We start from the raw sequence: 14,096 nt of genomic DNA on the forward strand, positions 1-14,096 counted from the left end.
CAAATTCATCCTTTTTTTTCTTTTTTTTAGAAATGTCATAAGTGCTAAAACCTAGTCAGGAGATTAGACACTCTTAGAGAGGCACAGCAGTAGTATTTTAAGACATTGGTGCAACACTTGGAGGCTGGTTACAATGCTCAGGAGAGAGGTCCTTCAACAATCAGTTCATGGAATTAAGGCAGAAAGGAGAGTATCATCTGATTATCTCTCTCTCTAAATATATTCTTTCCAATATCACATTAATCACTCCCAACATCAACATCCGACTGGAGGGCTCCTCCATCTCCACTTAATCAATGTCATGAGTGGAGTATCCTTTATTGGAAGGTTGCTGATTTGGTTCCATTATTCTGTTAAAGGAACCATGAATTGAGGGGGCGGGTGTCACCTTTTAGTCCTTATCATGTCAGATACTCTTGAGATCCAACACCATAGCCTTGTGGAAGAATGGGTGTCAATACCCACAGTGATACAGTGAACGCTAGGAAATAGGTACAAGTGCTCTTGAAGGCCTTTGAGGAATCAATGCTGCATTCTACTCAGAAATAAAATCAGAAAATCACAGCGAGCAGGTCAAAGTTACACCCTATTCATATTCAGTGATGTCGTTTGAAAATAACAAAACAGGTAAGACGGAGGGCTTTGACACTTCCTTTTGCCTGTTCACAAGTGCTGCTGGTCACATCATGTATGTAGGGTTGCCACCTTCCACCATGGAAAATATAGAAATTGGGATGACAGCTTGATGGCTTCTGTTTTACAAATATATGGATCTACATATTGCAAAGAGTATTTTTCCTGACCATTACAGGTGGTACGCACTCAAACAGCCAGCTGTGTGTATACCTACGATCACGTCTCATGTCAGGTCTCAGCTCATGTTCGCAAGTTGGAGGTAGTGTGGATCTGCAGTGCAGCAGTGAATCTGGCTGAGCTGGAGAATTCTTATTAGATAGATTATTAGATTAGATATTCTGACTGGCAATTTAGTGCTTGCAGCCACATAATATACACTTTTGGAAAGTCTAGTACATGTGAGAAAATTGCTGCCTCTAATGATCCATCTTTTATTTGAGACACTGACAAGTCAAAGCATGTTTCCACCATTTATCATTAAAAAGAAGAGAATTCACTCTGCAACAGTGTAATTACTTAAATACTAGTAGCTTGGGCCATTACATTTTTTACCGATGTCCAGCTCGGACGCAGGTAGAGCATCTATTTCTCCTCCACCACCTGTTGAAAAAGCAGCACTGAGAATATACAGATGGCCCCAAACTTCATGGTTGCGGTCTGTTATAAGCTCTTATATGAATACTGTAACAATATTAGTATTATATATAGGCAAATATAAAATGTCGACTTTAGGTCAGTACATATGATGAATGTATAAATTAAATATTCCAACCTCAGCTGGAATGCACTGTTACATTTGTACCACAACAGTGATTTCTTTCCATACTGGCTTTTTCATACTTTCTGGGGTCTAAGCATTTCAATTACTAGCTCACAGAAGTTTCTCCTTTTGGCCATATTTTGTGTCTCCATATGTTGTAAACTCTCAAGGCCAGGGCTCCAACGCCGAGAATACATTGGGGCATGATATGTAAATGACAGTGGTTTTCTGCACCCGCATTTATTAACAGCCCATCATTCGTACACTGTAATTGGCATGATGAGAATGTTTGATGAATCACACGCAAACCCTAACGTAGGATGATTTCTACACTAGCAGATGTCCACTGGGCATTATTGTTGACACCATATGATGTAAAATGTGTCAATGAACATCCACAGATTGTTTTCAGAGATGGGGAAACATTTTATCTATTGTCAAAACTCAACTGCACATGCTCCAACCACGTTTTTTTCTTTAAGTCACATATTAATCTTGCCCTGATCCAAGCCAACCCATTCAGGGATGCCAACAGGACTAATATCTATCTGTGCTTTTCTGTATTTTATGGGACAGGCAGCAACCCTGAGATTAGTGACCTGGTGAACACAGTGTCTGCAAATGTCTATTTAAAAGGTCTCTGCTCATCTTTTTAGACTCAAGGGATTTAGGTGAACTACAGCTGCTGCACTGCTTTGTGATGCCTCGTTCAGACAGAGAGGAGTAAGGAGCATCCCGAGTGGGGTTGGGCATTGAAACCCGATGCTAATATGGCACCAGTTCTTATAAGATGAAGTACCTTCTGGACCAATTCATAATGCAAAATTCAGTCACTCGTCTCTGCTCTTATTGTTGTGACAGTCTCAGCCTCTTCTAAACAGATAATGGAGAAATGTCTGTCTGCTGAGTCTCTCCTGAGTTAGTGAGGAATTACAGATCCCAAATCAAAATTTATTTTGCTGTTAGTAGTCCTGTAACTGTTCTTTAATGATACGTTATTGCGGTTGTTTTTTTTTTTTTGTTTGTTTTTTTTTAAATGAGGCAAATTTGTTAATAATGCTTTGTATTTATCTATATATTTAAGTGTACTTTAAACTGTAACATTTACTGTTACAATTTCAAGATTTAATCTGCCTTCACAATTATAAGAAAAAAGTTGTTTTTTAGTGTCATTAACAGTTTTTTTTTATTTTGAAAAAAAAATATTGGTTCAGGTGCCATTTAGGCATCAGTACCATTTTGAAAGTATTGTTTTTGCACCAGTATTGGTGAAAAAAAAGCAAGCAATACCCAATCTTAATCCTGGGAAGAAGAAACAAACGTGTTGTGACTGACAGCAATTAAAACGTCTGAATGAATTTCATATTGGTGCAACCACTGGCTGCAAATTGGCAGTTAACAGGTGCATGCAGTGTCTAAAAAATTCAAACTATTTAAATAATACAGAAAATACGTTACATGGACCTAAAGAACATTTCTTGTAAGCAACACCTCTCTGTCTGAACAGGAACTACAGTGTCAAGTGTTCTGACCAACTCTTTTTGTAAAGAGGCTGACCCACAGGCAGCAGCGAAGCAGCAGTTTCCCACCTGGTGTGATTTGGCATGACTTCAACCTTTAAAGGCCTGCAATGTTGAAAATGAAACGCAAGTGCATTTTAATTTAATGATGCAAAGTAGTGATGCCTGACCAGTAGCTTTTTAGCATTAGAGTTTGTGTCACCATGCTGATATTACATCCTCAATGTGAAATTCTGGCCTGAAAAGCTGATCTGCTTTGATTTCTTCAATATAGAATTTCAGATTTCTCAAATGCATTTGCAGTTCAATTCCAGTAAGATTGTGTGATATTTTTGATTTTTTAGTTGTTTCGTTAACTGATAGCACATATGCAGTCTTGCTTGTTCACCAACTGTTAATGACTTTGCGCTAACAAGGGCTAACTCTGAATTCCACAGACATGGTTTAATTTACACTACTTGAAATAATGGTCATTTCCCATCTGCTGATATACTTGACATCAGTAGGTATAATGCCTGATGGCTGGATGGGAAGCTCTTTACTGCATATTTTAGTAAGTTAACCATCAGCTATATATACAGACAGTGGGGTTTGCATTCTCAACCTTTTCGTGCACATATTTACGACTCAAACTGAGCACATCCTGTGACAACTTTTCTCACTCTGTAAGGTTGTTCATGCTCTAATATTTCAAAAGAAGAAAATCTCAAGTCAGCTTCAGTTAGGAACGTGACATTCCCTAATGCAGTAGCATTTTCCATGAGAACCTAAAACTGGATGACTCAGCATTGTGCGGCACCTGTGACAAGCATGTTAAGTGCATCCACTGTTGGTAGCAGGTCTGACAAACACAAGTAGTACTCTACTTTGGTTGTAGTGAGACCTTACACATTTCCTCAAATGTTCAAGCTTCCTTTTTAAATAATGAGGTAATACTGATGAGGTGATCTGTTGTGTTCGACAAAAAGAAACTAAGAGTAGCATCATTAGCACTGACAGGCTAAAGTCACACATTTGTTTTACAATAAAGATGCTGTTCTCATGTTTTTTTCCCCTTTTCATTAAAAAGCATGAGCACATGTGAAGGCAACATTTGTAGGGACAGAGCTGCTTACTGCTGAAAGGCCTGGTAGTAGTGAGGTAGGGAGCTGGAAGTGCTCATAGCAGGACTACTGTATGCCTGAGGTAGCTGGCTGTGGTTGTGTGCTCCAGGGCCCTGGTGTACATGAGCCTGTGGAGGCTGGAAAAAGGTGAAAGGCCCCGGAGCCTGGGAGGACAGCCCAGTGGTAGAGGCTGGAGGGGAGGTGGTGGTGGTAGTGGGTGGATAGCTCATCACTAGCCCTCCCATCCCCATGTGAGGGCTGTAGGGCGGCAGGCTGAAAGGCAAGAAGCCCAGCAGAGGCCCTAGGTCCATGTTAGTGGTGCAGGACAGCTCAGTTGAGGAGACAGCAGGGCTCCTGGACAGCAGGTGAGGGTCACCACCAACACCTACGCCTTCACCCGGTACCTCCCTCTGAGGGGAGGCAGAAGTAGAGGTAGAGGAGCTGACTGCACTCAGGTGAGGTGGGGGGGCACTCTGCAGGTCCAGCAGAAAACTGTCCACGTCGGTGCGAGGATATGAGGTAGATCCGTGCTGGTACCTGGTCATATTGCCGTAGGGCTGCTGTTGTGGAGCTGCCGGGGGCTGCAGGTGATGGTGGTGAGGGTGAGAAGATTGGGGGGGCATGTGGCGAGCCACACCTATACTGGAGGACAAAGAGCCCTGCATGAGGCCATGAGGGTGGCCCATCGCAGAGACAGGATTGGCCATGGGGTAAGAATTGTACATGTCCCTGGAGAAAGTCTCCATGGGCTCCTTGGAGACAGAGCCCATATCAGAGGCCACAGGCCGAGGCTCCTCCTTCACTGGGCACTGGGTGGCAGGGCTGGGTGTAGCTGCAGGAGTGCTGGGTGTACAGGGTGGCATCAACCCTGACTCCTGGGCATGGCTCTTCTTTAAATGCCGGGTCAGATGGTCTCTGCGACCAAAGCGTTGTGCACAGCGCGGGCACAGGAAGTCACGGCGCCCAGTGTGCACCACAGCGTGACGACGTACATCCTTACGGGTGTAAAAACGGCGGTCACAACGCTCACACGAGTATTTCCTTTCTCTCACTGGCACAGTAGCATTTGTGTTGCCATCTAATGGTGGAGGCCTGTCAATATGGCTGCCAAGGTGCTCCAGCAGGGAGGGCGCCCCCTCTGGACAGGGCAGGCCTGCTGCAGCACTGTGGGCTGCCACTAGGTGGCGTCTGTAACCCAGCTGGGTGTTGTACTGCTTCCCACACTCCTGGCAGTGGAAGAGTTGCCTGCTGGCTGGGTGGCTCTCCTGCAGCTGGCTCTTCAGATGGTCCTGCTGGTGAAACATGGTCTAACAGAGGGAACAGAGCTGGCTCTGTTGCTGCACAGGGACTCTGGCCAAGAGCCTGAGCAGACACAGACAAGACTCATGAGGATCCTCCAGAGAGCCGAGCATCAGCCTGCAGACCTCTGGTGGTTTTGTTAACTTAGAGTGCTAGAATTATTGCTAAGTGCTGTTTGTTGACTGTTGGATGGTCTCTTGTGGCAATGACTAGAGGTCTGTCCTGCCTTACTGGGGCAAGCCTGTGTCCAGCACTTGGTTTCTGTGACAGCAGCTGCCATAGCAACCCCAACAGGGCTGCGGTGATGAGGAGCTTTAAAAGCTCTGACTGGGTCTGTGTGTTTCCTGAGAAGAGCTCTTGTGCTGGTTCAGTCTATTTTAGTATTCAGCAGCCCTAAACTCCACAGTCACAGCAGATGAATCACAGAGGCAGCTCCACATCTTCACACACCTGCAAGACAGAAAAAAGTGTCACTTTGTGCAAATGATACCTTTTGGGTTAAACAGTCTAGTGCAGCAAGAGGCATGCTGGATGAGCCGACAGCTACAAAAAAGCAAAACAAAGTTTACATATTTTTCTCAATAGGTTTGTGTGGTCCAGAACACAGATATTCATTTTATTTGTCTGTTTACTATTTTCTTCCTTTAAACTCCTTTCAATATGTCTGTTTTTACTGCTCTTTGTAGCACGCAAGTCCTCTCAACACTTCTCACAGCCTTTCATTGTGCTTTTTAGTATCTCAAACATCATCTACATTTAGCTTCTGGTGTGATCACAAAAGATATGTCTTATTATCATTGCTTTTTAAATTTTTTATTATTTCCATTTGATCATATGTAAACACCAGCCAACACACACATTTATTTTTTTATGTTTTGGTCAGAAATATCCCAGCACATGCTACAACTGCTCAAGGTGTATTAGCTTGATGGTAAGTAGAATGGAGAATGATCATCATGCTTTTTTCAAAAAATGGGTTTCTAGCCACAATTCCACATCATGCCTCTTTAAGATATTTAACAAACCTTTATTGTCATAGTTTTTGAACCACCTTAAAGAAACGCAAAAACAGCAGGAGTCACGACCACACAAACACAATACACACCTCCAGACAAATTACATTCACATTACTAGCTAACTATGTGGTCAGTTCCAGTGTTTTTCATTCAGTATAATCAAGTCCAGGGGGGTTACCATATCTGATCACTGTCATGAAGGGTGTAGGTCACCTAATCCAGGGGGTCGGGGGGGTATTCTCAATACTTCCATATACTAGTCATCCAGTGCTGGGACGTCCTTAGAAATCCAAAATCTTAGAATACTCTTGATAGCTATATACTGTATATAATATTCCAATTAATTTAGTGTTATGACTGTTCCTTGAATTGTCAACTTCAGCTATGAGAAGAGATGACAGATGGAAATGAAGGATGTCAGTGGTCAAAGGAATACTTTGCTAACTTTCAACCAGGTTTGTATCAAAACAATGTATAGTATGTGTAGATGAACTGTGGTAAACTCCATCCCTCCATCCAACAAGTAGCTTACCATTAACTGTAATATAAGATCACCATTCCTCATTAAGTCAATCACCAGTGAAGCATTTATTGGTTTGATAAGGCAAGTAGCATTCTGGTGACTATACGTTTTCTACCTCATGAGCCAAAGCGTCTTTTTCTCTGTTTTCTCTGGTCATGTAATACAAAATTCAAAAGTATTTGTGTCTTTCTACAACAGAGGTGGCCTATTATTATCATATGATTCTGCCTCCTCATTCTGAAATCCAACATTTTGGCAGGTCCTTGTACACAGCACAGCAAGCAGAGTTTCCATGACTTCTTTTTGTACTTCTGCTCAGCAGCAGCCCTTGAAGGGTGAATAACTGATCTGTAGATCCGTTCACAGCTGATCAGATCACATTAGTGGATGTGGGCAGCTGTTTGCAGATGTTTGTAAGAGAAAGCATACTCTTTCACTTTCACTTTCAATGCGCTTGATACTCTACTGCACTGTCTCTGCCTCAAGTGTGCCATAAATAACCAAACTTCAAATATATTCCAATAGTACTCCTGTTGAACAGTCTAGCTCCACATATTTATTTGTGGAGGCGGATGATTTAGTTGTGGTGGCCCACCACAATTCAATGAGTGTGTGGCAAACCTTAAGCCGGTAAACAGTTAACTATCGAGAACATTTTTGGCCAGTTATGCATGTCGGTCTATAGGTTGATTTTTCCACAATTCAGTTTACTATACTGCGCACCCCTCGGGTCCGGTGGAAGCTAATGTACGGTGATCACGCCGCCATTTGGCAATTACTGCTTGTAATGCAATCCCAACAAACAGGTTTGCTGTGGAAACATGAGGCCAACACTCTTGATCTTCCCCTGGTCGACCCAGAAAATAATCAGCTCAGTTTGGAGCCGCAAACCCCCTTTAGCTTCTACTGTTAGCTCTGTTCGCTCCGTTACCAGTGTCAGCACAGCCAGTGGTGTTTACATTGTTAACAGTGCAAGAGGGCTTTTGCGGATCCCAATGACGCCTTGGTGTTGAAGAAGTGATTGAGACAAATCTCTTCTACTCACATACCCAAACACAGCCTTGGACAGCTAAAAGCTAATCGTGACTTTGCTTAAGAGGCAAACTGGTAAAAAAAAATATTCACCTCACTCTCATTGAAGAAGAATGTATCATCAACTTGTGTATGGTAAGTAACATTTATGCTAACTCTAGAGACGTTGGCAGATGTGTAAATGTTAATGTTACAGCCAACATATGGGTCTTGCTGACTTATGGCTGGATGGAATGATCAGTACTGAGAAATCCAAAACTTTTTTTCAGTCAGATTAAATTGATTTCCTGAATCAATACCATTTCAATTCTAAAGGTCCTGATTCAATTCAATTTCTAATTCAATCCTATGCGATATCAGTTCAGTTACAGTACCCATTTTATAGGTGAAACAAAGTCATTGTTGAGACGCAGACCTTTTCAGCTGCCTATCAGCTCCGCTAAATCTTTGCTAAATTTGGGTTTTTTTGTCTATTTTGCAGGTGTTGGTGGTGCTTTGTGTTGTTGTTGGGCAGTGGTGGCATGTAGCTACAGGAAGAATAGGCTCACCAGTCTGTAAACTCTTCTCCTGCCAACTTCTAGCTGGCTACCAAGCCAGGTTGATGTTTTTAAATGTAAACATCATTGAAAATATGAAGAATGAGCATCACCTGAACTAGCATCCTGCTAGACATTGCACAGGTGTTGGAAAATAAACTAGATGACCTTAGTTTTCAACGGGTATCAGGAACTGTAATATCCTTTGATTCACTGACACTTGTCTAAAATCTGGACTGGGACTGGGAGATATGGACAAAAATTCATATATCTGTATTTTCACGGTGAATGGTGTTACCTAATATTATACAGCTCATGATTTTCTACGAAGTCGGACAGTGTTCAGTTCCAGTCAAAGCCACATTTGAGATGTCATAGGCACTTTTATGAAAACAAATTAATCAAAATAAGATGCAAAGACAGGATTTTTTTCACTGTTCGAAAATATACAGCTGCACAACATTTAAATGAAACATTATGTCAAATAAATAGCAAAGCTCTATGTTAACTTTATGCACATAGCAATGGAGCTACAGAGGTTGAAAGGTTAGCAGCACACGCCACCAAACTACCACATTAAAGTATCACGTAGGCCCAAATCCACTGTAGTTTGAAACAATTAAACATCTTGATGGGGGGAGTTTAAAGTCGTTTACCATGGTCTTGCAAATGAATCTGGTACTGGAAAATGTTATAAATATTTTTATTTATTTTGGCAATCAATCTTATTTATGCATCAATAAAAGAGGCCAAAGGAGGACAGGAGCGGGGCGCACTTTGTCCATGTTATAGTTTATGTCCTGTATATGAAATGTCTTTGTTGGCACTGCATCATCTTAAACACACCTGTGCTTGCATCCAAGCCCTTCAACTACCAAGAAGAAAGCATTTTTATTTTTTTTGGCAATCTGACAAACTAGAAGAGTCTGGGAGAAAGGAAAAGGAGAAGGGCGTTTTACAGAGAAAACGGACTGGTGCGTTGGTGGGAATGTGAGCTGCCGTCCCAGTCCTATTGTGGATCACTGATAACAGTGGGAACACTGCAGAGCTGCCATGTTCAGGAAGAGTGGACATACTGCCGTCTTGTTGGGCCCTGGATCTGCAGAGAGTTAAATCATTCCACAACCAGAAACCATGGATTACCAGAACCATCTGGAAAACATGGACAATTATAAAGCAGCAGCCAACGATGCAAAACGGACCGAATTACAGAGCACAAGTTATAGGAGCTGATGGGATCACAGTTCACTGGAGTTGTACCTTGTACAATTTCCATGTGACTTCTAAATCATTGATTGATTGATCATCGTTTTGCCCATCACAAGTAATTCTCAAGTCTTTGCACTCAAGTCCTGAGTCAAGCCCCAAGTCAAAACTGGCAAGGCGAGTCGAGTCCTAAGTCAAGGTTAATGAGTACCAAGAAGAGTCCTTAACCTTAAATTCTTGTGTCCTAAGCAAGTCACTACGCACCCTTCACCAAATGTAATGCTATTTTAACAATAGAATAATGAAATAAATGATTACGACTACTCCTTCGCTTGGGGCTGCATCTCCCTCCCCACCCAGAGAGGACAATAAAAAAAAAAAAAAAAAGAAAAAGAAAACTTAAAATCTAAAACTAAATAAAATTAAAGCAGTTTTATATTAAAAATCTGTGTTTCTCAGACATTGTTTAACTCATCACAGATGAACAACTAGTCTGGCACCTGTTTGCTAACCTTTTTTTCACTGATAACTAAAAATCAGACATTCAGGAGGTTTTTAACAAAAGCAAAATTATACAAAGAAGTCTCTTCATCTACAAAACAAACAGGCCACAGGTCTTATTTAGAAACACTGCGTACACACAATCCCTGCAGTGACCAAAACACATACACAGGACACCACTGTGACTGTCACGGACACTTTGCCTTCTCCACTCACGTCACCCAACACAACTTCACCTCCTGATCATAATGCAGGCCAAGATCGCCAGAACAAAACTTAAGGAAATTAATTGTGTTCATCTTTCAAACTTTAATCTTGAAATGACCTCCTAGGGTCAGGGATTCCACTGATTGACAACATGATTTTGGCAAGCTGTGAAACAATCAGTCTGACTGCTGACACTCGGCTGTTGCCGTGATTCACCGTGAGGAACCATTAATCAGCCGGCTCATCGACATTCATGTGCTTTGCATCAACCATGTACGGTTGAATGTGGCCTTGTAGACAGCGGGACATGAGGCTGATCCACGTGCAGACAATTTAAAGTTGATTTGGGATTTATAATTGGAAATTAAGCATAGACAGGGCTACACATGGTTTTATAAGTCTGAGTCATTTTTGGCACACACCTATTTCAGCCCTTGTCAGATATCTATGTATATTTATATCTATATCCATATATATGCAAATAAGTGTGCGATGTCATTAATATGCACATTGTGATATATTCAAAACTTATTCTCCTTGACTGAATTGTTTTTTATTTCAACTGTGTTTTAAGTTAGAAGACATCACGCTGTTAAGAAGAAACATCAGAGTCAATGTTTAATAAATGCATGATATTCTCAAAGGCAATGAGTTATCTTGGTTAATAATCGTTAAAAAACAGCGATTCAATAGGTAAACAAACCATTTACTGGGCCCAATGGTTGAAAAATGGCATTAGAACATTAGATGATATTTTTGAGGAGGGTAATTTTGTGTCCTATCAAACATTATTAGAAAAATTTAAACTTAAAGGAAGAGCCCATTTTTGGAAATATTTACAACTCAGACACTGCATTAAAGATAAGATACTTCTACATGATGATGCTAATATTATTGATCAGTTCTTAAAATTACCATCAAGACTTCAAACAGCCTCCAAGTGGTACGAGATATGTCCCTGGAAGACCAGCAAAGGGTGTGATTATTTAAGGAAGCTATGGGAGAAAGATTTGGATTGTCTTTTGGATGAAGGAGTGTGGAAGGGGATTCTTTCCGACACTGAAAAATATGTCAGAGAAGCAAGGAGCAAATATATTCAATATAAAATAATACATAGATATTACTACACCCCTACTAGACTGAATAAAATGAAATTAATAAATGATGACTTATGCTGGAAATGTAAAACACAACGTGGTACATATCTACACGCAATGTGGCAATGTACTCAAGTTTTCCCATTGTGGGAAAATGTTTTGAAGGTAATAGGGAATTGGCTAGGATGTATTCTTCCAATCTCACCAAGGCTCTGTCTCCTTGGGGACAGAACAAAAGTACCAAATTTAAACAAATTTAAATATCGAATATTAAAATCTGCTCTATTAACTTGTGCTCGTCTGATTTTGAGGTGTTGGAAAGAACCCCAAACCCCAACTATGGAAATGTGGAAAGTTCAAATGATGGAAACGGCTGCATGTGAAGAAATGTTGATGAGACTGAACGGTGGGAATGAATCTGCTAATGAACAATGGGAAAGGTTTAGAAATTTTGTATGTACAGGAAACTGAAAAGTAAATATTTATCTGTCAATGTGACTTGATATGATAGTATTCAGGGTGGTTCCAGGTCTCGAAGAGTAAAATTTAAGATTTTTGATGCCTTGGGGCTTGGCAAGCCAATAATTAATTAGTACTTTGAGAACCTGCAACTACCTTATACCACACCTACTGAACACCCATTATTCAAACCTTATTGTTGAACCTCTCAGTTTTTATTTTAGATAATTGGTGATAGACATTGCCTGCTGGAACCTGCCAATTTGTTCTGTTTTATTGTATTTGTTGTTGTAAAAATTAAAATTCAATAAAATGTGAATTACAAAAAAAAAAAAAGTGCTGTGTGCTGATAAGTTTTCTATCTTATCTTGCCCTAGGATCCCAGAACATCACAACACATGATGTTCAACTTAGTCATGTGGGCTTCAATTCTTCTATCAAAAAGAAACTGAAGTTTGTGGATTTAACCAGAATGGGTGCAAAACAATACTCACTCAAGATTTTGCAGTGAACAGACCAGAGAACACACAACCCCTCTCCCTGAAATAAAGATGGCGGCAATCTTGTAATGTCATGTTGTAATATCAAGTTTTGATACACACATAATACTTTTTAGTAGACAGAGTAAATGTGGATTTGTCTCCACACATGGCATTTATTGACAAAAAGAAAAATACTGTATACCACTAAACTATTCCTACTACCTAAGTACGTTTGTGGAGTATTGCACTCTTTCCAAAAGCACCATACAACTGTATTAGTTTATTTTAGGGATGCACAATATCGGATTTTTTGCTGATATCTGATTTGCCGATAATCAATACCAATATCGTTCAAGTCTCTTCTATAGTGGAATTAACTTCATCTTCTGCATACTGTTATTGTAATGGCCTACCAGCAGATGGAGACATGAAATATAATACCTTTTAATGTACATAACATTCATTTATTGTGCAAAATAAGAAAAATACTTCTATATACTTTCAAGTCAATATTATTGTGCATCCCTAGTTTACTTGGTGTTTAAAGTACTATAATTCCCTTTATGACAAAGTTGTGATTTGGGACTGTAGAAACTAAATTGTTTTGATTGTCAAGATACAAACTAATGAAATTAATATGCTGCCAATTTCAAACTACTCACAAGTGTACATCCAGTATTAAGCTGTACCATGAGCTGGACCACAGCTTCCATCAGTAACACTTACAGTAATACAGGTATCTATAATATTTCAGGTTAGTGATATCTGCATAGAGAAATGGCCCATTCCTCTTGTGTACTGCCACCACTTTCACTGAGATGGAGAGCTGAAATGCATTTGCGAGCAGTGGATGTTCTCCGTGTTATTATGCAGAAGCCGGAGAAAAGCAATGAAGGACGACTTTGAAGCCAGAGTAACGTGATGGGAGCTGGTAGTGCCATCTTGTGGGTGCTCAGCATGGAGCTATCATACTGCCTTAATACCGTCACCTTTTGCTCTCTCCTTGGTGTTAGGCTAACTGCCCAATTGCTTTCCCCCTAGAAACTAAAAGGCGAGGAGATAAACTTGTAACCGGGCTGATAGGAGCTATATTGAAACGGTCCAGTGTAAACGGGCAAGGTGGGACGGTGAGACGGGGTCGTCACACAGCGGAGCCACATTTCACTGCTAGCCCTGGCGGTGTGCACGAAATTCGGCGGTGAAGGAGAAACTCGGTTTAGCGCCTGGAGGTCTGACTGTGTGTTAAGCTGGTTTTATGTCGAGGGAACACACAGGATACTGTTAATGTGGCTGTGATTCTAGTTAGGGAGATAGCCGAAGTAGCATGCTACTTTAAAACACAAAAGATGAGCGCTTCACTAAGTTGTATCGGAGTTTGTGTTGCGGGAGCTAACTCCTCTACATTTTACCGAGCGGCCTCAAACTCCAGCTCCGGTCAACAGATACGGTCACAACGCCACTTACCGACTGTGCCTCCGTCCAGCTCTCCGTCCAGCTTCCATTCCGTCTCCATCTGGACATTTTGGAAGAAGTTTTAGAGGTGTTTGTTAGAGTCCGGGCCTGGACTGCTGGGCGCCGCGCTGGAAGCCATGCATTCTGGGAGAGTGACGTCACACCCCGGGCTCGGGGGATATGTAGAGGGCTCTCTGGCCGGCACTAATTCTCTGGGTCAACTCCATATGGTCACCTCTTAAGTTTGAATCTTTTCTCCTGAAACTG

The 14,096-nt window shown here is 41.2% G+C and overlaps 1 protein-coding gene across 1 annotated transcript; it reads right to left on the minus strand.

The window, feature by feature from the left end:
* Positions 1-1,052: 1,052 nt before the first annotated feature.
* Positions 1,053-14,012, minus strand: LOC121946832 (zinc finger protein PLAGL2-like). Its single transcript, XM_042491614.1, has 2 exons — positions 13,842-14,012; positions 1,053-5,768 (listed from the first exon to the last, which is right to left on the minus strand). Exon 2 carries the CDS (start codon positions 5,321-5,323, stop codon positions 4,028-4,030), a length of 1,296 nt encoding a protein of 431 aa, XP_042347548.1. The 5' UTR covers positions 5,324-5,768; positions 13,842-14,012; the 3' UTR covers positions 1,053-4,027.
* Positions 14,013-14,096: the final 84 nt, after the last annotated feature.

The sequence above is a fragment of the Plectropomus leopardus genome, chromosome 8 (genome assembly GCF_008729295.1).
Source record: "Plectropomus leopardus isolate mb chromosome 8, YSFRI_Pleo_2.0, whole genome shotgun sequence".
Lineage (NCBI taxonomy): Eukaryota > Metazoa > Chordata > Actinopteri > Perciformes > Serranidae > Plectropomus > Plectropomus leopardus.

Coding starts and splice junctions, on each gene's coding strand:
- LOC121946832 (XM_042491614.1), bottom strand. CDS start 5,323: ATGTTTCACCAGCAGGACCATCTGAAGAGCCAGCTGCAGGAGAGCCAC.